This window comes from Ischnura elegans, chromosome 13 (genome assembly GCF_921293095.1).
Source record: "Ischnura elegans chromosome 13, ioIscEleg1.1, whole genome shotgun sequence".
NCBI classification, from domain to species: Eukaryota; Metazoa; Arthropoda; class Insecta; order Odonata; family Coenagrionidae; genus Ischnura; species Ischnura elegans.
Window position 1 is genome coordinate 18,885,611 of NC_060258.1, and position 27,233 is coordinate 18,912,843.

The 27,233-nt window shown below is 37.7% G+C and overlaps 2 protein-coding genes across 2 annotated transcripts in view; both read left to right on the forward strand.

Annotated features, from left to right (window-relative positions):
* The first annotated feature begins 91 nt into the window (after nt 1-91).
* Nucleotides 92-25,212, forward strand: LOC124170063. The gene is made up of 5 exons (XM_046548749.1): nt 92-579; nt 10,069-10,223; nt 16,324-16,571; nt 23,190-23,298; nt 25,166-25,212. The coding sequence occupies exons 2-5, from the start codon at nt 10,151-10,153 to the stop codon at nt 25,210-25,212; spliced, it is 477 nt and encodes a 158-aa protein (XP_046404705.1). The 5' UTR covers nt 92-579; nt 10,069-10,150.
* Nucleotides 25,213-25,261: 49 nt separating this feature from the next.
* The window catches only part of LOC124170064 (zinc finger protein 236-like), a 149,306-nt gene continuing 147,334 nt past the window's right edge, over nt 25,262-27,233 (forward strand). Inside the window, 1 exon segment of the mRNA XM_046548750.1 lies at nt 25,262-25,439. Within this exon segment, the coding sequence (XP_046404706.1) occupies nt 25,317-25,439 (123 nt within the window). The 5' untranslated portion in view covers nt 25,262-25,316.

Consider the following 27,233-nt stretch of genomic DNA (forward strand, 5'->3'; position numbering starts at 1 on the left):
TGGCCGTTTAAACATCAATGGACAGCATACGACAATAAAAAAACAACAGCTGATTCCCGGAATGGCGATCAATAGCAGTAATACATAACTCTATATAATGGTTGTGAATAAGAAAAAACTTCACTTATTCCTTAAAAATATCCTAAATAATTGACTTTTTGAGGGGGACTGAATAATCGGCACCTTTGAATCATTAAGTGTTGCATAAACCTCTTCAAATGAGAATTATCATGCGAGCATATTCCACTATTGAAGTAACTTACGCTTGAGGACCATAAATTATTGCAGCAAACGGCCAACAAATTGCAAGACATATTACCAAATGGAGGAATTTTTACAACATCAGCGGCGGTTGCACCTTCAGAATTTGAATATTTGAGAACGTAAACAAAGCGCGGGATACTAATGGACGCCCAAAGCACACAGAATCATGGGTAGGCGTACATGGATGAAGTCGTGTTCCTCCATATTTTGATGAATAATTCCTCTAATCCGTTGGAATATCAGCTAGTATTTGATGTGTTGGAAAGCTTTTTTAGAATTGAAATCAAAGAGAAGACCCCGCTGAAAGTTTTTAAGGTATGTAAAAATGAGATTGTTGCGCCTTGGAGCTATCTGCCATAGGGAATTGTGCTCATGGGCGGATTGATACCTTAGTTTTAAGTAGGCCTCATCAGTCAATTGCCTTCTCACATCAATTCTGGCGGCGAAACTTGAATACGGTTAAAGATTAAAGTAAATTTGTCAAGTGAGAGCTAAATTGGTGACCTCGAGTGCTTAAATGGCCTCGCGAGTTTCTCATCAACACTGCCTATGAAGATCTTGACAGATCATGAATTGCTTGTCGTATTACATTCACACCATGCTATTGACGTTTAAGCTGTCAGTTTACGATATCTATATTTATCGAGCAGTGTCTGTTGTTAGAAATTATCTTACCAAAATGTATTGCTCTGGTAATAACCGATGTTCACTCCATGTTGCATGACGTGTAGTTTTTGTGATTTTCACTCTCAACTATTGACTCATATGTCGTAGATGTGTTGCTTTAACTATCCGGTAATCTCTGTATATCCTACGAAACATTATTATTTGTAATCAGCAGGCCCTTAGATGTTTGTGTGGGCCCAGTTTTCTCCTGGATCATTCCTACTCCAATAGTAATGTTAGTGATGGCATATTATAACACTAATAGGTAGGAAAACCGTAAGGGTGTTGTGGTGTCGTTTTCACCTCAATGGAAAGATCCATACTATGTTCAAGATCTATAGTCATACGCCAAGAATCTTTCCTGTTCATTATTTGATGTTGTTAAACTGTATTGAAAGAGTTTATCGCATAATTAATTCTATGCGATGAGAAGTAATGGCTAAAGGAAATGTATAAGAGGTGCAACATAAGTGAAATATTCCTAACTGTTCGAATTTGATTCGTGCTTTATTGCCGTCTATCGAAATCATATTTCCTTACATAAAATTGTATGTGTTAATGTATCATGTAACCGGGACTTAAGATTTTTCAAACGCATGTTAGATACTCTCTAAGATGTTTAGGCTCTTTTTTTCAGCCATCTTCCAAGTTTATTGAATTCCTCTTAGATACAAGATCCGAAATTTAGGACTGAATCCAAGCATTCATGCCATTAGTGGAGGAGCATAATTAATATTAATTAAGTTAATTTTGGGAATTAATAGGTACCATTGGGGTAGAAGAATGTTTTTCAGGATACGTTATGCATGCACTCCAATGCGTATGAAGTATGAATGATCGGTACATTCTTTCATTAATATTTCAGCACCCCACTTATTAAATACTGCTAGAATATCGCTGTGAATTTCGAAAATTGATATCACAGAATTATTTTTAAGTTAACTAATTATTATTTGCTGTTCATATAGAATTATTAAGTACTTCTAGTGGAGGCAAATGCATTGTTAAATGGTAGTAATTCAGCAATTGGTGGACAATCAATAATGTTAATACATAACTTGTACAAGGATAGAAACTCGGTGAGCTGACTTTGAACATGTGGTGGATACAAACATAGTATTCGCATTATCTCATCGCATGGCTCGTATATGTGGAGAAGCCAGCATGAAAATTTACACTGTTGAGAAATGTCATCTTGAGCCTTTCAGTACTATGATATATTATGCCAAAATATATCCTCACCTAACTTATGGCATCATCTTTTGGGGTAATGCTAGCTGCTGCCACAAAGTTTTCTCTATGCAGAAACGTGCAGTGAAAGCCATGGCCAGAGTTTCTATGTGAGCACCTGGCTTACCTCTTTACAATGATCTGAAAATACTAACATTCCCATCACTGTACATACTCAACTGTGCCTCTTTTGTTAAGAATAACCCTGAATACTTTCCAAAAAATAGTTCTCTCCATAATCACGCTACCAGAACCACCAATGACATTCACCTCAAAGACTACCATAGCACTTTCTGCCAAAAAGGACCCCTTTTCTCCCTATCAAAAATATACAACAGGCTACCGTATGATATTAAATGTCTTCCACCTACACCATTCAAGAATGCTTTGAAGAAATATTTAATGGAAAATAACTATTATAGCCTGAGGGATTTTATGTTGGGCTCGGAGTAATCTTTGCCCATCAACCACTAAAATTGTAACTTTTTTTCTTTTATCTGTAAAAATTGTAAATGTTATATCACTTCAGTTATTTGTAACTATTACTTTAATTATTTACTTTATTTTGACGACTTCCAATGTCACCGGAACATGTGATCTCTAGGAACAATAAAAATTATTATTATTATTTACATGATATTATTAATTTGGCTTCCATAACATGGAATGATTTTCTAAAAATGTTAGTTCGCATTAAATAACTTGTCAGTTAAAATGTTGAGCACAATGTAATAACATTCTCATCGCTATTTCTTACACTACTACATAAACTCTTAATACGTAATTGAATCATGTCAAGAAAATGCTGCAAGTCCAAAAAATTGCTCAAATTACAACGTTCTTGCGGTTAAATAAGTGACCTTGTGGCACCACTTTTCAAATCAACAGTTGGAAATAGGAGGACGGAAGAGAATTAAGTCACTCAATGGTAGAGGAAATGTTTTCCATTTTAAAGTTTCATTTCAGAGACAACGTTGCATTTCGGAGGGGGAATGATCGAGGAAAATATTGTGATACATAAATATAATAATACGAACGCGCTGCGCCCACTCCCAGCGGGCTTCCCCTGCTCTTTTCAATGCAGGTCCACAGAGGGATAGGCGCGTTTCTAATTTTAAAATGTAGACAAAAAAAGGCAGGGTCTTATGTACAAATTTAATAGGAATTTTCATGTACAAATTGAGGCCAGAGGACCTCTTTAAAGACAACATTGGAAGTAATTACACTATCCTTTGTTTAACGCACTTGATGACTCATATTTACGTATCAACAGGAGACTTGAATGAACAAATGTATCAGTTTGTGCACCGTTAACGTCAGGAATATTTACATGTTCTCTGATAAATTCTGTGCATTTAGGTACCTCATTTGTAGAGTTTGGTTGCATATAAGTTGAGAAAAAGGTATCTATACAGTAGAAATAATATAGAAGATTTAAAAGTACTTCAATAATTTTGGCAGTTTTAAAATTCTTATTCATCGCAGTAATCACAAAAGGTTAACCTGGAATTTTGCAAAATTTCTGTGGAATTCCACCCCCCTCTCTGGTGATGATCTTGAGTGCATCATAAAAAAACACGGCCCCCAAACGTAATCTCATACAAGGCTGAAGGCCCTTTACACACCCCTCTTCCTATCCCCATCCGCAATCAATATCCTGTCCCCACTTCCTCAACCAGGCAGCACCCATCCCACTCTTATTTACCCCACCCCCTTGGAATGCTCTCTGACTGTGGAAGTGCATTGTTCGTCTTTATGGCCAATTGGAGTAATTTCCTAACTGGAGGGAGGATGGAGAAGTGTTTTCCATTATTGGGGAAATGAAGGGGAAAACTCTGTTATCCACATTCGTTTCCTTGGCTACGACATGTGATTCGTCATTTTATCAGGGTCCCCACTCAACCGTGAAAACCTTAAAACCGTGAATAAGCCGCGGATTTCGTCGACCGTGAAAAAACCTGGAAATGGCCGTGAATTTTATAATGTAGTAGAAAAGACCTTAAAAATCTCTCAAACTTGTGGAAAAAGGACTACAGATCAAAATTAAAAAAAGATATTTCAATCATGTTTCAAGCCTGAGCCATGTACAGATATTGTCCACACATTCATATCCACACGTATATCCGAAGTGCAATTATTGGTGTCTTGTGCCATGACGACACATTGATCTTGAGCCTGTGATTGGAAGACCGGCGTACAAAGTGTTCATTAAATATGGCGAAAAATCAGACTCTTCTTTACTTCCCTACCTCACTGCTCCCTCCATTTTGCCACTCACAACCTTCACCTAAATTTTGATATCGATAGGTGACGTCATGAGAAATAGCACTTTCATTTGCTACGTTTGAATTCATAGCGCCTGTCGCGGTTGATAAATTTTTCGTTAACATGCGGGCAGTGATTGTTACGTCATCAATATTTCTGCCTTAAATGTCTCATCTACAAACTGTGGATTTGATGACATTAAGACGGTGAAAACCTGGAAAAAACTGGAAATTTATAATTTAGTTAGAGTGGGTAGCCGGTTTATGACATGTATTTAGTCTGTCCTCGCTCTCGTCAGACTTGTTACATTAGCATGGCCTCTCACTGCGTTCACGCAAAGATACGGCTGGACTACCCTCCTCGCCAATTCCGTAACTGACCCTAATCATTTTAGCCAAGTTTGGAAGCACGGGTCACATATTGGGGAAAATTAAACGAAACACCAACTTTTTAAATCAATTATTCTATGTTATGGATGTTATAGATAAAAAAATTAGCTATTATTATAGATAAAAAAATTGGCGCCATTCCGATGATGACGAAGTGAAAACGACCGTGAAGCAGTGGTTGTCTAATCAGGCGGCGAGCGTCTTTGACGATGGCGTACAAAAGCTGGTCCCAAGAAACGATAAATGCCTCAATAGTAATGGGAATTATGTAGAAAAGTAGAGTAGAGTATGGCCTTTCAAGTGAATAAATTAGTTTTGAAAAAAATGTACTTGTTGTTTTTTTATGTCAAAACGGTACTTACTTTAAAAACATGCCTCGTAATATATTACCCAGTAGAAAATCATATCGTACGTAATTTATGATCGTAACTGAATCATAATATGAAAATAACTAATCAAAAAGATCGTATATTCACCTGACTACACGGAAGGAACTATAATTATCAACCCACAAAAGCAATTTAGGAAACGGGCTATGACCCTTTTTTATCTTTTTTTACTTGTCACTGAGCGATAGGGGGCATCACAAATGGTGGTTAGATGGGCTGCCGTTAAAATTTCGTAGAAGTTGAAAACGAATAACTGTCTAATACATGGACAATAGTTGCTATATTCACTACTACAGTTGCTATTAACAGTTGCTATATATTACCCAGTAGAAAATCATGTCATACGTAATTTATGATAGTAAAAAAAATACAGTTTATGAAAAATTGGAAGTAAGGAAATAAAACTTTGTAAGGTTCACTGTTATTTAATTATGGGCACGACCCGGGTTTCGTAACTTGGTTACACCGTCAGGTGACTGATCTTGCATGCATCATACATTTATACACAAGTGACGGTGAGGACATCTATCGGAAAGGAAAGGGACTGGTTGAAAGAGTGGGGGTGAGGGTTAAACACGGAATGGAATAGGGAGAGAGGGGGGGAGAAGGGGGAAAAAGGGGCAGCCTTGATTTGGGACGAGGGTTTTTCCTGTGAGGATAGGTATCTGACCAGCCAGGGGAGGGCGGGGTTAAAGTGGGTGAGGAGACGAGAGCTAAAGAAGGTGGCGGTGTTGGGGAAGAAAGAGAGGATTCGCAGGCTGCCGTTAAAATTTCATAGACGTTGAAAACAAATGTCTGTCTAATACATGGACAATAGTTGCTATATTTGCTACTGACCACAAAATTCTTAGTTTTAATTCGTATACAAAAATTTTCAAGATGTTGTTTGATAGCATTTATTAAGATGGATGGGAATTTCTTCAGAGCTAAGATCGTTGATATTCAACTTGAAAGAATGGGAAGTTTAGGGTTGTGTGGTTTTTAATGATCTTTCACAGAATGAAATCAATAAGCAAGAGAATTTTTAAAAAATTCCATCTCAAATAGCCTCCATAAACGTTAAACAAAGAAACGCTAAAGACAGAAAAAGGGTGGTGGGAACAAAAGCAAACTTTTTTTCGTGGTTTGAAATTACGAAACTCGATATTACGAAGTGCCCATTTTCCTGTCCCGCTGACTTCGTGCAATGGAGAGTTCACTGTAATAAGGAATCTTAAATGCATAAATGTGCTCAATAAAACATCAAAATGTCTTCCATTACGATGTGTCCGCAAAGATGATGGAGCGCGGCAGCCGGTACCCGACTGTTTTCCCGAATCGTTTTTTCCGACGACCTTTCTCCCGAAAGAATTTTTTCCCGAAGTGTAACGTGTCCTCTTTCCCGAAAGCTTTTTTTCCCGAAACCCTTTTCTCCGAAACATTTTTTACCGAACACCTTATTTCCCGATTGTATAAAAATGAGTTCATATTTTTCATAACCAAATATATTCATACACAAGATACATCATTTTTTTAGAAAATTATATTGTGCGCGATAGCTCTAAGGAATTCAATAAAATTCCTATCGTTCTTGTACCTGCTTTTGTAGCTTCATGTTGATTCCATAGACTAGGAGGATATCGAGGAGGAACAGCGCGTCGTCTGCCAACAGCTTTTACACCAATAACGTATGTTTCTTGAAAATATTTCATAATTGGCTCAAGTCTGGGAATATTTTTATCCGCGTACTTTCTTAGAAGCTCGAAAGTTGTTTCAATGTCTTCAACTGGAACAAACGCTAAAGCTGCCATCATATGAACTGTTGTTTTGAGGGTTCTATGTTGGGTCATTGTAAGGGACTTGGAGTCCCACTTGTTGAATTTTACGATAAATAGCTTGTTTTTTATACAATCGGGAAATAAGGTGTTCGGTAAAAAATGTGCAGGAGAAAAGGGTTTCGGGAGAAAAGCTTTCGGGAAAAATGGATTTGGAAAAAAAATTTGGGAAAAAGGTCGTCGGAAAAAACGATTCGGGAAAAAGGTAGGGAATCGCGGCAGCCAGGCAGAGAGCTCGAAAATAATTAACTTCTAATATATTACCCAGTAGAAAATCATATGGTACGTAATTTATGATCGTAAAAAAAATACAGTTTATGAAAAATTTATGAAAATAGAGTTCAATCTCTTCCATAACACAGTTTTCACACAATTTCGGATCTGGATTTGATTTTATACTTTGGATCTGATTAAGCAGGGAAATATGCACCGATACTTGAATGCAAGTGATCTGATCCGACCATCCCTTAACCCATTCCAATTTGACTAATTTTCTAATACCGTGCTCCTGTTCTCTATGAATTTTTTCTGTTGTTCTTTTTTGAATGGCAGGTAATGAAATGATATTTTTTAAATTTGTAATCAACGTAGAACCGTGAAATACAATGTGATCATTAAACATGGAGAACACAGCTATCGCTACTCGAATAAAATCATTTTAATCCTTCCAATGCATGTGATGTTTCATGAAATATGAATAGGGTGGTTTCCTTTTATTTTTTTATTGCCTGAATAGAAAGATCATTACTCTTGGAGTACGTATTTCACGCTTGTAGATTTTTAAATGACGATATCTATTTTTCGCGATTAACGAAAAGTAAAAATTTTCAAGCGCGCGAAAACATGATGGCTAAGTATGAATGCTGGGAAAAAAACCGTGTGGCGTCATTCTGGTTCCCGTTGCCGCAAATGAGGTGACCTTGGGGCGAGGCTTTGAGCACTGATACGACGCAGGATGCTAGCAGGTAGCAGAGTACCATACTAGCAGGATGCGCTTTGCTTAAATAATGATTATTAATACCCTATCAAACGTAGAAGACTTTCTGACCGTAGGCAGTTTTAATAGGTGATTATTAAGACATGTTTCCCTCATCTCTGTGCCTCATGCATGCATTGGTAATCTCAGACGATGGAAAACTCCAATCGTCTTGTCCCTGTGATGTCATGTAGAGTGGCATCGCATGGGCGCCAATCTGGCCTTTTTCAAATGAGGATAAAAATTGACCTATGACATTCGTCCAAACTGGGATTTCTGAAACCAAATAATTTGTATACATATTATGAATACTCTAATGGTGGGTAACGAATCGATATAAATGCCTTTCGTTTTCTTTGATGAAGGAAACTACCCTATTATTCATGCATTCGATCAATGTTTTAACAATTTTAAGCTTTCAAAATAATTATATTGTTCCTCAAAATAGTGTTAAACTTATGAAAATCCGATGACAAAATACAACCGTTATTGCACGGTTTGGCATCACAAGTTCATGACCAGCTATGCTCTCACGAACTTGCATTTTTCCATTTTTTTGTGCATTATCTTCTTATATTTTTTAAAATTATATTATTCTAAAAAAACTTTTGTAACATTTATTTATGCAAAAATATTGTATATCGTTGTATTTTATATTGTTCTTATGTTTTCATTCATACTGTTTTCATTCATGCAATACTGTAAATACTGCTGAAATTTAACGTGCATGATCTACGTACATGCATTACTTACATTCTTCGGCACTCAACAATACGAATCGATTTTCAATTCGAAGCAAGCGGAGATTTGCGTAGTTTATACACAAATCCATCGATTTAAATGGTATAAACAAAGTGTTTTCCACAAACTGTTAATACTATCTTCCTTGTATCAAAATTCATTGTAAAGTCACTTGAACGAAAACTACGAGATTACCAAGCACTGAAATTGGGGCAACTTGATTTTACGCTCAAAAAAGTTTTTTTTACAATAATATACTTTTAAAAATAATAACAGTTGTAATAAAAAACATACATTGAAAACCTTAGAAAAATTTATTTTTGTTTAATTAATCAAAATTAATGGTAAATAGTTTTGGTAATAGCTTAGTAACGTAATATCAATCAATATGTGCAAAGCTAAGTTATGTCAAAATTTTTGTGTATTCTCTTTTTATTAAAAAAAATTATATTATTGTAGAAAAAACTCTTTCGCAACATTTATTTATGTAGGTAACGATATTATATTTCATTTTATTCTCATGTTTTCATTCACAGCCCTGGTGATAGTTTTAAATAAACTGAAATGCTGGCCAACAACTTTTTTGCCTCATATACATTTGACCTAAACTCCAAGAATTATTTTATTATTAATTAACACTTTGCGTGCCATGGACGTAATATTATGTCTTTCCATTTAATTGGCTTTGTATGCGTGAAGCCGTAATATTTCGCCCTTGGTACTTTTCCAGTTTACTGCTTAGGGGTTCTGTTTTTTCAAAAATCAACTGCTCGATGGAAAAAGAGTTCACTTTATGTCTTGAGGACGAAAAGTCCTCTGCATCTACCGGCATCCTCATCTTAGGCCACTTAGTGTGAAAATTCTTTGGGCCAATGGACCGTTCGTTGGGGGACCCTGTTTGTCATCCAGGATTTATAATGCTTTGCTTGGAACAATGCTTTTTTATGATTTCCATGCTCTAAATAGTTCAAATTGAGCGTATTAAAAAAATGTTATGCATTTTATGGCAGTACATCATATGTTGCAACTTTTTTATTTAAAAAAAACATTAGGTTTTCATTGTTAAATTATATGTTTAAATACTTGCAATAAATGTTATTCAACTCATTCACAAAGAAGAGCAAAGTCCATTTTAATTGAAATGCACATTGATATAAATATATTTTTGATGCTAATGTTTTAAAAAATGTACGAATATAGTAAAAAATGGCTGGATTTTTCAGAAGGGCTTTAAATTTAGCAGCCGGCACTCAAAGTGTTAAATGAGGTCATGATAAGAGGAAGAAGAAAAGATTAATTATTTAATACTTATTCTGACGTTCGTGTTTTGGCAGGTGTGTTTGTTGGGAGATGGATGGCAGTGTTGGATTGCGGGGACATGGACGTAGGAGGAGGTAGCGTTGCGTCTTGTCCGCCATGGAGGCCATGGACCATGCTACCGTCACCTTCCCTGTCGTCAACGAGATGCTCCTGTCCGACGACGTTCAAGGTGTGTGAGACAAAAAGAGGAGGAAGAGCGCGGCCTCCACCTCCTCAAGCGTGACAAATCCCATAAACCCCTTTGACCGTTCCAAATTACAGGCAGGCATTTATGGAGAGAAATTAGCAATGGATTATGCGCAGGGAGACTTCACTATGAAGACTCAGGGAGACTTTAGTGTGAGATAATAATAATTAAGATCCATATTTTTGGGTTTACCCGTGTCACAAATTATAATTCCGACAGTTTCGTCCCTGCTGCTGGAGATTTCATCAGGGCGATGACACTTCTTCTTCGTGTGCATGAATATATATTCTTTGGAAGGTTGGGGTGGGGAAAGTGCGGGTGGTAGGTTTGGGGCTTTTTGGGCCACACCGAAAAATCAGCCGTCGCAGAACACGCCGCAACAGGACATGACATCGAGGCTACCAAAAGAAAGACACTTCAAAACCAGAATAACAAGGGAGGCCCTTGAGATAAGAAAACACCGGGATAATTTCAACAGAGACCAAGGGCAACACATCAGCACATCCTGGCTTCCTTTAATTGCCAAATCTTTCTTGAAAGCCCCATACCTACCCCCCACCCTTCCCCCACCCCAACCTTCCTGAGAATATATATTCGCGCGCACGAAGAAAAAGTGTCATCGCCCTGATGAAGTCTCCAGCAGTGGGGACGAAACTGTCGGAATTTTAATTTGTGACACGTGTAAACCCCAAAAAATAAGGAAGGATCTTAATACCATGGACCGTGAAAGTTTTAACCAATAATAATTAAGTTTTCCTGGATATCACACAACTACTTATATCACTTCTTTTTTACAGAGCACAACCCAGATTTCGATGAATTACCATCATCTTCTATCATAAGTATAAAGAGCGTCGCACCCTTCTGATAATAACTCTAGCCTTTAGTGTCTTAACGACCGTTTCCCCGCCATACCTGTGCGAGAAATTCGTTAGAAAATCTGAAGTACATAATATACCTACCGGTAATCATACCATTGACCTCCATATTCCAAAACATCACACGCCTTTATATACGAACAAGTCATTCATAGTAACCGCCTCACGAATATGGAACTCTTTCCCAGCCCAAATAAGAAGCAGTACAAATATCAATAGGTTTAAACATAGCACATATGGGTTTTTGAAGAATGCCTCCTTAACCTCAAGTTGAATATCTTTTGTTTATATTCATGTTTAGCCTAATTATTATTGTTATTTTTATTGATACATATGTGAATAAATGGTCAGCTAAATTTAGAATTATGCTAAATCACAGTGTTATCCTAATGTTATGGTTTCTTTAAAAAAATGTTTGTTTGTCATAATTGTCATAATGTATAGTCACCTTAAAATCTTGTGTTTAGTATATTATATCTTGATTATTTATTTATTTTTTTGTAGAAAATATTCTATTGTTTTTTTCATGCTCTTGGCGATCTGCACTGGTTGCATATGTCTGTAATTATATTTTTTTTACTTTTTTACTTTATTTATCTACCAAGTTGGAAATGTAGAAAGCTGTACTTTTATTTTCTCATGGGCCCCAGTGCCTACGAAAATAAAGGACATTATTATTATTATCTTCAGGCACAAATAAATTTTATAAAATAATAATAAAAAAATAGTATAAATGAATATTTTAAAAATAAAACTTAAACACGAGTAAATTTATTTGAATTTAATTCACTATTTGTGAGTAGCATGAGAATATTTGAAACCTCTCTGTACGGAACTCTTTTTTTGGGAAGGAGAGTTACCCTGGTAATTTCGTCCCTCGGATTTGGGGCCCAGCTCATTCGAGTGCCCATCATAAATTATTAAATGAAATTATTTATTATAAATTAATAATAAATTGTTTAATTAATAATAATTAAGTAATTTATTATTAATCTATAAATATTATAAATATTTATGATATTTGCACCTGAAGATGGTGATAATTCATTGAAAGGGTCGTGCTCTGTAAAGAAGAAGTGTTATAAGTAATTGTGTGATATCTTGGAAAACTTATAATGGCATACCACAAAGTTAATCAAGTGTTGCCAAATTTTGATAATAATCATTATTTTATTTCTGGGAGGCGTCATAAGTAACATAGAAATCATCAAGTTAGGCAGGGCACGGGGAGTCAGTGACAAAAAAGAAGAAATAATAACCTTAAGTTAAACAATGCATGAATTAAAAACATAAATGACTGCTGACAGCAGTGGCGGATCTATGAGGGAGAGGGGGCTAAGAGCCCCCCCCCCCCTTCCCTTGGGTACCTAATTTACACTAGATAGAATGGTAATTTTGTTTGGACCCACGATACTACTAGGTAGTTACCCTCCATTTAGCCCCCCCCTCCCCCATAAAGTATGTAGTAGAGGTGGGTTAAACTGTTCATTTTTATGAACCGTTCACTTTGATCCTGTTCAGTAAAAAGAACAGTTCAAAATATCGGTTCATAGTGAACAGGTAGGGTCATTCGGTAGAAAATATTGTTTATCATGCGTTTAGAGTACATGAAAGCTTAGTGTGGTATCGTAAGGTTTGTGGAGAGTGTTATGGTAATTTCGAGCAAGAATCACGTTTTAAACAATATTTTTGGAGATGCATCCTCATTAAAAAATTTCATCGTAGGCGCCAAAAACTAAGTCCAAAGATCATCTTGGTAAAGGGACCAAAAAAATGTTCCACAATCATGAGTTCAATCGTTTCCTAAGTTCATGAATCGCGTTTTAAACAATATTTTTGGAGATGCATCCACAAATCCACAAATGTTCAAAAAACGAAATCAAAATGAACGCGATATCCCAACTGAACGCCCCGAGGAAACTAATATTTAATCTAATATTTCGAACGGTTTGAAAGAACTGATATTTTAAATATCAGTTCAAATATTAGTTATGTCGAACGGTTCGAATGAACTGATATTTTAAATATCAGTTCAAATATTAGTTAGAACGAACGGTTCGAATGAACTGATATTTTAAATATCAGTTCAAATATTAGTTAGAACGAACTGTTCAGTGGCGAACTGTTCGTTTTCGTCGACGGAGGAGAATAGTAGAGAAAGAAGGGGAGGGGCTCGGTCGTCTACGACGCACTTCGGCGGCCTTGGATGGCCTCTGTCGTAACCGCCATCTGTTGTACCCACAACGCACTTGCTCGAGTAAGCTGCAGTTCAAAATGCCTCTTGATGATCATACCTACTGTACCGAGTATGCCGCAATTGTGCAGTGCCGACATGAACAGTGAACAGGGTGTTTTAGAGAACGGTTCATTTTCGAACCGGTTCATTTTCGAACCGGTTCATTTCAGTGAACAGTTCGTTTTGGCAGTTCGGTTCTTTTTGACCCATCTCTAGTATGTAGTATTCCAAAAGTGGATACTTATGACGTAATACTAAATACTGCTGAATATTCAGTTTTATTGTCACAAAAGAAAATAATAAGAATGATAATGAGTGCAAAAAGAGATGACGCTTCTTATCCATTATTTAAATCACTGGGTATTTTAGATATTTATATGTTCATGGAGTACTACGCATGTTTTATATCTGAGGCGGAAATGTCACTGGCTATGTAAATATTTCCTACCATGGATTGAGGCCATGGAATAGAGTACCTATTCCAAAACCGAATAACGAAGCTTTTAGAAGGTTTTTTATATTGTGCTACTAAGATGTTTAACCTCCTATCATTTCATATAACCTCCATAAAGTCCTTCACGTTGTTTTTGCATGATTTGAAAATATGGTTGTTCTCCATATACAATATTGAAGATTACTTGTAAACATTATCTTTGTACGTTATTTTAAAATTCTATGTTATTAGTCTGATTTCTGTACAGTGTATGGAATTTTTCTATGTATAATGGTAATTAATGCATTTTTTTTTCATTTGTTTTTTATATTTCACAATATTCTCGAAGGAACACGCGTTAGAGAAAAGCGTACTTTGACTCATTAGTTATGGCATATTCTTTTGTTTTGGCCGCACCAGCCTGCTTTCAGTTTATTCATTTAAGAGGTGGCAACCCCAACACTGGTCCTCACCACAGGGGTGCCTATATTCTACCTGTAAAAACTCGTGCTTGAGTAAGCTGTTTTAATTTCATGTACCATAATGTGGAGTAAATATATTATTATATTATAATTATTGTATTATACTATATATTATATTTATTTTTATTATACCATTATATATGATTCTTATTTCTTTTATTAACTCATTTGATGGTCTCTTACTGATGATATCATGAAGAAATAGGAGATCATTTATGCTTCATTTATTTTGTAAGGCCTGAATATTAAACTCTTCCAATAATACATTTTCACAAACATGAATCTATTTACTGGAAATGTGAATAAAGGAACCTTGTCGTTATTCTTCCTGTTTACCAAATGTATGAGGAATTTTTCTAACCGTCGTGTTGTGTTTGGTTAAGATGGGTGGAGAGAAACCCAGCGTCAGCATTAGCCTTTGCTCTTAACGAAAGGCACCAAGGGGACCACGGCTTAACGTCCCATCTAACGGACGGAATGTTGTGCTTGAAGTGCCCTCCATACATCATTCAAGCAGGGATCGGGCAGTCACTGGCTGTCATCTGCATCCGTCGGGATTTGAACCAGAGCCCATCGGGGAGGGAAGCCAACACCCTAACCACCACACAAACACGATCCCCACTATATCATCAACGTCACTGCATTCGGTTGGGAAGGCTCAAAAGAGGCCAAAACCACAGATGAACCAGTGCAAATAAAGGGCCAGATATAGTAATGAAAATGCCAGGCATTGAGAGGGAAAAATACGAGATACGCCACATTTTCTCTCAGAGAATTAAAATTATTCTGTTTGTTAAAATGAGTTATTGGAAGAGTTTAATATTCTGGCATTTCGAAATAAAGAAGGCATAAAAGATTTCCTATTTCTTCATGATGTCATCAGTAAAAGACCATGAAAATAAAAGAAATAATTATCATACATTATAGTATAATACAAATAAGTTTAATATGTAGTATACCTTTCAACTGTACATATTTTGAATTACATCATAAGTATCCACTTTTGGAATATTACATATTTACTTTCTTTACAATTAATTATGGGAAGAGTTAATATTATGGCCTTACAAAATAAAGAAGGCATAAAAGATCTCCTATTTTTTCATGATGTCATCAGTAAGAGAGCATCAAAATAAAAGAAATAAGAATCACAGTTCTTAAAGTTAAAAGTAGGTTAAAGAGAATCTTTTACACACCAAGAATGAAGATCAATTGATGCACAAATCCACCAATACAAAGGATTTGTATAACATGTAACAAGCATTTCAATGACCTGAAAATATACAGAGAATCACAAATGAAAAAACGACTTTGTTTTCTTCCACTAATTTCTTTTGACGGTGCGACATGTTTCGACCTTGAGCGGAAACATGTCGTACTGTCAAAATAAATTAGTGGAAGAAAACGAAGTCGTTTTTTCATTTGTGAACTTCAACTTCCACAAAGTTGAGCCTGACACCATTGAATGTACAGGGAATCACTTTTTAAAGAAGGGAAGAATACGTTTGTGAAGTGATTTATATTGGCATTGGTGTTTTTCATGGCTGCGACCTATTTAATCAGTATTTTTCAATTTTGACTGTAATTATTTGGTGATCTGAACACTTTATTTCTAATTTTTATAATTATTCTTCAGGATTTTTCACCAAATTTTATGAATATGTTCGGCAAACACACAATCTAGAAGAATAATTCTCTGGTTAGCCATCGTGTATTGTTTTTCATAATTAAATGAAGTGTGATGTCTATTTCGCTGAAGAAGATCACACATCAGTTGAACTACACTATTTTTAATCACTCTCTGAAAAGTGTGTCAACATTTAAGGACCTAGGAATTGTCACTGACGATAAATTAATTTATTTCCTGCGCATACGATCCATCAAGTCTAAGGCAATGTCCCTCTTGTGCTTCTTGTACCGTTTCACTGAAATGAATGACCCCCAAGCACTTTGAGCTTTTTAAATTATAAGAAATAGAATTATTTGGTTTTTGATTGATTATTTTTTCCGAAGATGCTGTTGACGTTTTCTTTTGTTGTGATTTGTGGAGCAGCGTCGGAGGGTGAGATGGGAGTTGTGGAGGAGCCTCAGTCGTTTGTCTTCTCGTCGTCGGAGGGCACCACCACGACCCTTCTCTCCCTCCCCTTCGCCCTCCTCCAAGACTCTGGCCTCATCTCGACGTCGAGTGGCGCCCCCGAGGGCAGCACTGCCAACACGACCAATATCATCATCAAGCAGTCAGCGTCATCGCACCAAGGGGGCCACCTGCCCTCCAACACCATATTCCTCGATGCAGCTCAGGTGAGTCTCTTCATAATATACAGCCGACTCCTGATTATCCGGCTGTGGTATATCCGTGAGGGTTACCACTCAACCGTGGATAAGACGCGAATAGGGTAGTTTCCTTCATCTAAGAAAACGAAAGGCATTGATTGCGATTCGTTACCCACCATTAGTGTATTCATAATATACAAATATTTGGTTTTAGAAATACCAGTTTAGATGAATGGCAATGGTCAATTTTAACCTCATTTGAAAAAGGCCAGATTGGCGCCCATGCGATTCCACTCCACGTGACGTCACAGTGACCTAGATTCTATTCGAGTAGATAGGAGTTTTACATCGTCTGAGACTACCAATGCATGCATGAGGCACAGAGCTCAGGGAAACGTCTCTTAATGCCTACAGTCAGAAAGTTTTCTTCGTTTGATAAGGTATTAATAATCCTTATTTAAGCCAAGCGCTACCAGCTAGCAGGGTACTCTTTTACCTGTTAGCATCCTAAGTCGTATCAGCGCTCAAAGCTTCACCCCAAGGTCTCCTCACACTCTGACAGCAGGAACTAGAATGACATCACACAGGCTTTTCCCGGAATTCATACTTAGCCGTCGCGTTTTCGCGCGCTTGAAAATTTTCACTTTTCATTTAATCGCGAAAAATAGATATCGTCATTTTAAAATCTAAAAGCGTGAAATACATACTCCAGGAGTAATAATCTTTCGATTTAGGCAATGAAAAAATAATAGGAAACCACCCTATCTCGTATTCCGTGAAAAAACCTTGAAAAAGCCGTGACTTTCGTCATAAAACCTTAAAAACCTCCCAAACTTCATTTAAGGACAACAATTGACCGTTTAAAAGAAAAATCAATTAGTCAATCTTGTTTCAAGGTCAGTCACGTACAGACACACTCACTCCACACATTTACCTGCACAAGTGTATTCGAAGCACAAATATTGGTCCGTGTGTCATGACGACACACAGACCTTAAGGCTGTGATTAGACGACCTTTAACCAAAGTGCTCATTAATCCTTGCAAACAATCAGACACCGCCTCTTCTCTTCACTGCCACCCTCCATTTCCCCACTCACAAGATTTTGCTGGCTGTAATTTTGCTAACGATAGGCGACGTCATTAGAGCACTTTCATTGCTGCGTTTGCACTGCCGGCATTTTACGTTTGTTAAATTTTTAGTATGAGTTCGGCTGGTGATTTTTAGGTGATCAATATTTATTCCTAAAATGAAAAAGAAAAACGTGAAATTGACGATATGTAGACCGTGAAAACCTGGAAAAAAACTGAGAATTCTATAATTTAGTTAAAGTTGGATCCCTGTTGCAGATTATCCGTGCATGATTTTCACTTTCGCTCAATATATCCGCACTAATCATTTTTTTTAATGGTCGAAAAATCATCGGAATTGGTATTAACCGGGATTATTATTTCCGTTAGAATAACCTTTTTAAAAAGGAAGTGATCATTCACTAGCCGCATTCGCGGGAGTAGTGTTCCTTTTTTTCCAAGCCTCACAGGGCTCGACCATGCTCTGTGATCACGGATACACCTCCCGCAGCAGTTGCAACCTGGGTAACTTGTGAGAGACGTGACTCCGTGGCGTGGTGCCTGACAGTGTAGTTCCAACGTCGAGCAGTTGCTTTGATGCATTCGTGCAAACCAGTTTTCTGTATCTGTGATCACACAGCCACAGATGTGCGGTTTTCGAAATCCGGCCTTACATGGAGCATTAATAATACAAGTACAACCATGTTATTGTTGCTAAAAAGATCGCAAACTGGCAAAGAAAGCTCTCAATGAGTCCGGGAAGCACTCTAAAATAACAGAATAATGGCATAAATAACAATATACTGTTTGTTTTACGTAAATTATGAACATTACTAGACATAAACACGTTGCATACCGGGGTATTTAAATTCCTAGGAACGCCGAGATTGGAAACATGTGCCTATTAGGGCGTAATGCTTTCGGTTTAAACATGGTTAAAAAGCTAATGCTTAGGATATAAATTCACCCAATCAAACGTTATGATGCATCAATTCATTATGAATAACGAACAACAACTGAAAACATACTAACGAATACGTATTGTACGCTTTAAAATTGTTTAGGTTGACGCGCCTATATGACAAGAATCTTCGTCATCCGTCCGGAACGTTTGGGGAAAAAATGACGAGAATTCTCGCCATCCGTACGCAACGTGTTAAAGTGAAAGTTTGGGTTGTCCATGTTTTCCGATTATTCGCGCCGTCTCTCCCCATCGTTAGTTAGCCCATTGGGATAATCGGGAATGTACTCTTCAAGGTTTTTTACGGGAGGGTTTTTTACTAGTATCGTCCATTTGGAGGGTTTTGGAATGAGGGCTATGACCAGTGATTAGAGATGTGCGAATAGTATCCGCGAATACTCGAATACCTCGAATAATAGAAAGTATTCGATATTCGAGATCTCGAATAGTTATGCCAAAGGTACCGTCTCGAATACCTCGAATACTTTGAATTTCGCGTCATACACTGTCGCTCGCACGTCGTTGGTAGTTGACTCGGAAAAATGAGAACTTGTCTAGTGCATGCAGCGCCGTTTTAGGCAAGCTGACGAAATACATCAAATTCACGGGTTTGAGCGGTGAAAAGAGTTCGACGTGGGGAACCGAAATTGATCGGATGAAAAAAATCCGAAAATCCCAGGTGTCCCCTATCAGGAGAACCTCAGTTCCGTGGGATAGCGACATTGGCGCATTTCCCACGATCCGCTATCCCCATCCATTCAGCGTTCGCCCCCCCCCCCTCTCAGACGATTTCCTCTTCCCCGAAAACAAAAAAAAGGTCCCGGCTCGTGCAGGGATCGTATTACGAAGACCTCAGCTTTGAAAAAAATATCAAGTTACCGGAAAATAATAGAATCGTGTTTCACCCTTCTCTCTTTCTCCCCACTGACCATTTTCCCGCATCCATCTTTTGATAAAATGAGAGGAGGTGTTTGCCGTGTGTCCTTTGTGGCTAATAATGACAAGCACTTATTTTGAATCTTCCCCAGGAGATGAAACTACCATAGGGAGGAACTCAGTGCCGTGGGATAGTGACATTGGCGCATTTCCCACGATCTGCTATCCCCCTCCATTCAGCATTCGCCTCACCCACTCTTGACGATTTCCTCTTCTCCGAAATCAAACAAAAGATCCCAGCTCACGCAGGGATTGTATTACAAAAACCTTAGCTTCAAAAAATATCAAGTTACGCGAGAAAAATAGAAACGTGTCTCGCACCCACCCCCTTTTCTCACCCACTGACCTTTTTCTACCTACCTGCTTCGAATTTCCCCCTTTCTCGAGGTCAACTGCTGCATGAGTCATCTACTAGCCCGAAAGGTGTCTAACAATGACTTTCGGCAATTGTTATTACACCTTTATTGGATTGAAATATTAGTAATGTGCGCGTAATTTAAAAAAGAATAAGACCAAACACGACATATTTCTGACTTTATTTAAGCATTTTGCGCAAGAAAATAAATACCGGGAAGAAGAAGAAATACGACGGAGGCGTAATGCTCAAATAGGGTGGTTTCCTATTATTTTTTATTGCCTAAATCGAAATATTAATACTCCTGAAGTACGTATTTAACGCTTTTAGAGTTTTATAAGACGATATCTATTTTTCGCGATTAAATTAAAAGTGAAAATTTTCAAGCGCGCGAATACGCGACGGGTAAGTATGAATGCCGGGAAAAACTCTGCGTGACGTCGTTCTGGTTCCCGCTGCCGCAAGTGAGGTGACCTTGGGGCGAGGCTCTGAGAGCTATAACGACGCAGGATGCTAGCAGGTAGCCGAGTACCATGCTAGCTGGTAGCACTTGGCTTAAATAAGGATTATTAATACCTTATCAAACAGACTGTGTGATTATTAAGACATGTTTCCCTGAGCCCTGTGCCTCATGCATGCATTGGTAACCTCAGACGATGTATAACTCCTATCTACTCGTATAGAAACTAGCTCCCTGTGATGTCACGTGGAGTGGCATCGCATAGGCGCCAATCTGGCCTTTTTCAAATGAGGTAAAATTGAACATTGCCATTAGTCTAAACCGGTATTTCTAGAACGAAATAATTTGTATATTATGAATACACTAATGGTGGGTAACGAATCACAATCAATACCTTTCGTTTTCTTTAATGAAGGAAACTACCCTATTGTTTACATAAAATTAAAATATTCCATTAATCAGCTAAATTCCTGTTTGAATCCTTTAAAGGCAATCACAATTACTCGCCAAAATCTTGGGTTTCCTGCTGCATAGGCGACCTAGTCAAACATTTTCACATTCATCGTTTAGTATTCGAGGTATTCGAAATTCGAGGTATTCGAATATTCGAGCAATGATTTAATATTCGAATTCGATATTCGAATTCGAGAAATCTACTATTCGACCCATCCCTACCAGTGATCTATTGTAACAAAATTAACGTAATCGTAATGTAATTGTTTCAGGTAAATCCATTATACATTATGATTTTCATTCACCTGGTACTGCTCTTGCAATGCAGTGCTCGTTTTCCTGATTTTCAATGTTTTTACTTGTTGGAACGATGAAATGTTCATGGTGACACAAAACTCAGAACTATTCCACAAACTTTTATTTTAACAGTCAGGTTAAAATGGTTTGTGGAACAGTCAGGTTAGTTTTGATAATGACGGTATAAACGTCGAAACTAGTAGACTGTTAAAATAAAAGTTTGTGGAATAGTACTGAGTTTTGTTTTACCATGAACATCGTTAAACTCCTTTTCGATTTTTTAATCATCATAAATCAACTATTAAGTACTTACATTCAAATCGCTAGCGCAACTCATGAAGGCGATCCTGTAAGAACTATGAAAGTAATTGTAATTATGACGACTTTTCCACAGAGTGCAATTACTATGATTGCTATTATCCACTTCCCTGCACCTCGATTATGTAAATGTGACAGCGACGACGGCGATAGATGACCATCACGTTCTCCTATCACATTCCGCTGTATCATGTGATCATGTTAGCCACTGTCATCGCGTGTATCATGTAGAAACGAGCACGCGAGGTTGGTATAATTGAGAAATCTGAAGAGCCAATGAAATCCTTCGACACATCTCTGTCCAAGAATGCGTCGTCTGCGGAGTCTTTGAAATAACAATAATAAACAACGAAAACATAAAATGGATGCAGTTCACAGCTAAGTACTTCGCTTTGTCAATAGATAATATTATGATAAAGTACTCGTATTATGGTAAAGTTATGGGGAAAGTTTAGTATTACTTTTCGATGTGTGATAATGTATTCCATTATTCTAATGCTCGCCAGGAGATGCTGCAGTCATTATATTTACTATATCGTAGAGAAGGGCCGAAAAGTCGTGATCTTGGATTGAAATGATAAGGGAAGTGTAGTCGCGCTAGCGATTTGAATATAAGTACTTAATAGTTGATTTATGATGATTAAAAAATCGAAAAGGAGTTTAACGATGTTCATGGTAAAACAAAACTCAGTACTATTCCAAAAACTTTTATTTTAACAGTCTACTAGTTTCGACGTTTATACCGTCATTATCAAAACTAACCTGACTGTTCCACAAATGTATGGATGTACTTCAATAAGCAGTACTTTCCAATTTGCTGTGTGGAAATAAAGCAGCTCAATCGAATTCACTGCCGTGCGCACATAACAATTGAACAACGTGGACAACTAATAATGTCAAGAGAGCACTCCAGTAGAAATAATTACGAATTTTATTGGTTTTTAATCGATCATAGGGCATTATTAAATTAAATAAGAAATAATTTTTTGCTAATATATGCATTTAGTGCTCGTTTTTATGTCAGCATATGCTTGTCACCATGGGTTTCGAACATGATAGGCCGATGACGCTCGCAGCGTGATAAAGGGAGCGATCACGGTTTCATAATCGCTGCTATCACCTTCCGTCGTGGGAATCGAGTTGCCCCTGGCAACGACATCCCTCTCACCCTTCTCACAGTTACATAATCAGGGTGCTGGTTAGCACATTTTCCTGGATAGCACACTCATTTTTTGTGGTCCCTCCAGAAACGTACTAAACAAGTACTACCATATTACAGTGATATGTATGGTGCAGATTTTTACAGCAATAAGCACAGAGCAGACTTATTTTACTGATTTACTTTACATATTCATGTTGTAAAACATTTTATGCACATGTTGTTACGACGGCTTTGGCGGAGTGCTGGTAATGTAGGCTGCATTTTCTGGGTTTCACCGCGTCGTAAGCACTTCGACCTGAAGATGCCTGCTGGAATGCAGGAGAAACTGTCGTCCACAAAACAACCACAAGGCAGTGAAACCTGGAAAATGAAGCCTATATTTTATGCACATTTTTCATTATAATTTCAATATCATCATTTTCAAACAAACATTGTGAAAATCCTCAAGAAAACTGTCTAAAACGTGAATAATTCACAGAAACTAAATGGCTGCCACTACCGAAACGAAAACAAGCTTGATCTGCCGGTAATGGCGGCCACTTCAACTAGTTGCTGCTTGAAAGCAACAACTACCAGGTGCCCAGTCGGTTTTGTCTCATTCTCCCCTATCTCTGATTGCTCTTTCCTCTGGCAGATGGCATTGCTGTCCTCGGGGGGTGGCCACGTGGTGCTCACGGATGCATACCTGGAAGAGGGTAGTGGTGGCGAAGCGTCCGAAGTGACGCAGCAGATATTCCTGCAAGGTACGTATGTCTTCCCACGTTCTCATTCATTGTCATGTCTCGTCTGATTGTTTTTTGTCCTTCCACGCAAAATCTTGGGGCTCATACGTACGAACCACTCACCAATTACTTTTTAGTTTTAAGGTTTCCAAAGCGATTGGATGCACTATTGCATTCTTTATTTGGGTGTACGTCTGCGTGCTTAAGCCTTTTAGTGCCAGGGGGCGCATCTATCAGCCCGGGGCATATATCTATACATCTATTAGTATATGCGAAGAGTGCTGGGCTTATTTTGCACTGATGCCTTTTATATTTTGAGCTTTTATTTTGTCTCTATTTTTTTGTATCATGCTTTAACACACACGTAAGTATTGAGAGTCAACGAAAAAAAAATTAGTTTCAGAAAATGCATATTAGGCTTTATATAATTTTTTTTAGAGCAAACCTACAAAATCAGCAACAAAAGGCCAAAAGGCATTCTTCAGCAAACCAGGAAAAATGGGCTGGCACTAAAAGGGTTAATATAGTAAAACCTTTATGTAGTGAACCTCTTTACATCCTAAACCTCCATGCATCATATCACCCCTACGGTCCCGTCAGATTTACATGTAAATTTATAGGAAAACCTCTATGAAGTGAACCTCCTTATATCGTAAAACCTCCACTTATCATACCAAGGAGACACCCCCAAGACAGCCAAACTACCTCCGTAAATCATACCGAGACAACAAAAGACCATTAATGCAGCCGCGATTACGTCCATGGAATGACATTTTCAGCGATAAATGTTTCACGCTTAATTTTTTTCTTATACTCCTTTAATATGCTGTAATATTCACTTTAATCATTAGTTATGGCCATTTTGTTCAATATGAGAGCATACCTAACAGTATATAAGAAAAAAGGTATCCAACTATCCTAATCATTTTAACCCTTAACCAACGACGTGCAATTCTCGTTACACTACCAGTGACATGCGATCTGAGATACTGCAATAAATCAAAAATTCACAAAATGTTGCAATGCCATTTTCTATTGTTTTGTTTAATTTTTCTTTAAATGAATAACTATTCTAAAACTTATATTAAAATTTTTACATTCCCAATACGAACCAATTTGTCAGTAAAAATTGTTATATGAAACAGGATCAAAAAACTAATGCCAAAAACACTCTAGTTAAAATTATTTTATTTATGTATCAATATTTCGTCACATTTATAAATGAGGCCTTAAATGTTTAAGTTGGAAGGCTAAGTAGTAAGTAGCCATGAAACTTATCCCGCTTATTCCTTTTCTTGATGCATTCTGCGGGTGATCAAAATTGCAATTTTTCATGAAAGCACACACAACCTTTCTGCATTGGAAAAATAAGAAAGAGGTTTTCTGTGTTTTAGTATGGCGGGAAAAGTCTACATATTGTCCGCATCTCAAACCTTTCAACTTCTTCAGCCTCTTCCTACGGTAGATGGAGAATTTGTGCAATAATGTATCCCACCTGTCTCGGGAGTCTTACATTTGACATTCTCCTTCCCATATGGAGTCTAACGAGATCTCCACCATTGATTTCATGCAGTAAATTGTCATGTACAATACAATCAAATTCATACAATTAAATATCTACCAGTTATTGTCTTTCCTCTCTGATTTCTTTGGAAACTGAAGGGCACTCCAATTAATTAATTACTGCGACCAGTTTCAGTTACACAGTTACAGTTCAGTTACATGGGTGTCATCATCGGGCTAATGCAATTGAAACTGGTCGCAGTAATTAATTAATTGTGGAACCTGCCACTGTCTTTCCTTTTGTGATATGTCATTAAGGAGTTCCATCATGTTTAGCCTGATAAAGTTGTATTCCAAAGAAATCCCTTGTTACTAACTGTGCCAGCAATCAGAGGTCTTACAGAGGTGTGTGATTTTGTTCTCCTGCAGTGACGAGCGGTGGGGGTGGGGGGGTGTTGGGAGTGGGCAAGGGGGACGACGAGGGGCAAGGGGCCCTCTTGGATCAGAACCACGATGCCGTGGCCTTGGGAGACGTCATGGGCAACGCTTCGGTGGTGCAGCAGGAGCGACCCATGCAGAGCGTGAATGCCATGAAGGCAAAGCGAGGCCCGGGGAGACCGCGTCGGGACGACTCCAAGATGATCCCGCCCTCTGTCAAGGTACGTTCCTCCTCCACGATTCACCAAAAGGGTGTTCTCCTATTACAGTAGATTCCATTTAATGGGTCAACCGGTTAATTGGGGAAGATCTTGAAGAACAGGACCAATAGAGGAATATCCCAGAGTATTCTCCGCTTGATTGGGACAGCATGCTGCTTTATTGGGCCATGAGTCGGCAACATTGACTCTATACTCGCGACGAAATTAAATGTTTTTGTTTTCAGAATACTATTTTTTTATATTTTCCTCCTTTGATTTAATCTTATTTTTCACAAATGTTCCTATTCTTGCCCTATTTTGAAAGCTCTTGTTGTTATACTATCTGCAAGAGGATAGGACTTTTCTTTAATAGGACTCATTAAAAGACATTCAGATAATTCAGCATCGCCCGTGGCTGTGAAAAATATTTTTAACAAAAATGTTATAATTCTTAAAAATGATAATAAATTAAATAAACTCATTCATTTATTAATCAAATTAATAGTTAAATAAACTTGTGTTGCATTATAAACATTCTTTAGTCTTCTTTCTACCATTTCAAAGTTTTTTATGCCCATATATGAGAGAGTTCGCCTAATTGGGGCAACCGCTTAATTGGGGCAAAGAGCACCTGTCCAGATATGTCCTAATTAACCGGAATCTTCTGTATTTTTTTATTGCCCAAAAAAAAGATTATAACCCCTGGAGAACGTATTTCACTCTTTTCAATTTTTAAATGACGATATCAAATTTTTCGCCATTAAATGAAAAGTGAAAATTTTCAAGCGCGTAAAACAGTGACTGCTATGTATGAATGCTGGGAAAAGCCCTTGTGACGTCATTCTCATTGCTGCTGCTGCCGCGTGAGGTGACCTTGGGGCGAGGATATGTGCGTCGTTACGATGCAGGCTGCTAGCAGGTAGCACTTAGCGTAATGGTGTTTGAACCATTGCAATAGCCTCACACCAAGGTGGCCTCACCCGGCGACAGGGATGCCACTCCACGTGACGTCAGAGGAACACAGTTTCTGTACGAGTAGATAGGAGTTTTACATCGTCTGAGGTTACCAATGCATGCATGAGGCACAGAGCTCAGGGAAACATGTCTTAATAATCACCTATTAAAACTGCCTAAGGTCTGAAAGTTTCCTTCGTTTGATAGGGTATTAATAATCCTTATTTAATCCAAGCGCTACCTGGTAGCAGCCTGCATCGTATCGGCACTCATAGCCTTGTACCAAAGTGGCCTCATATGGTGGCAGCCGAAACCAGACTGACGTCACATAGGCTTTTCCCAGCATTCCTACTTAGCCGTCCCATTTTCGTGCACTTAAAAATTTTCACTTTTCATTTACCGTTTGTGTCTGAATATAGTACCCCCTTTTTTTTTCCAAAAATGCCTGTGGTAAAAGTAAAGGGGGGGACTGTATTCAAACGCATTTTTTTCTTTAAACTTTTCCTGAAACTGAAGCCTCAAAATTAGGGGGGGGGTGGGGGCTAAATTCAGAGAAATACGTTAATTGCGAAAAATTGATATCGTCATTTAAAAATGTGAAGCATGAAATGCATACTCCAGGAGTAATAATCTTTCGAATAAGGCAATAAAAAAATAATAGGAAACCACCCTTTTGTAGGCACCGGCTGGAAAGGGCTGAGCAATCTTAAGTCATCGTCTGTGCACGTAAATGAGGATATACATATCGTTTCATTTTTAAATTATCATAATCATTAAAAATAAAAGTGAATGTTTGGACTATCCATATTTTCTAATTATTAGTACCCCCTCTGCCCATCACTTACCTGTTGAACTAGATAA

What these genes read in the sequence shown, in the direction of transcription:
- LOC124170063 (XM_046548749.1), top strand. Translation starts at nt 10,151, where the DNA reads ATGGAGGCCATGGACCATGCTACCGTCACCTTCCCTGTCGTCAACGAG. An exon ending in CCTGTCCGACGACGTTCAAG is followed by an intron (nt 10,224 to 16,323) that starts GTGTGTGAGACA and finishes TTTGTGGAGCAG; the next exon opens with CGTCGGAGGGTGAGATGGGA. An exon ending in TATTCCTCGATGCAGCTCAG is followed by an intron (nt 16,572 to 23,189) that starts GTGAGTCTCTTC and finishes TTCCTCTGGCAG; the next exon opens with ATGGCATTGCTGTCCTCGGG.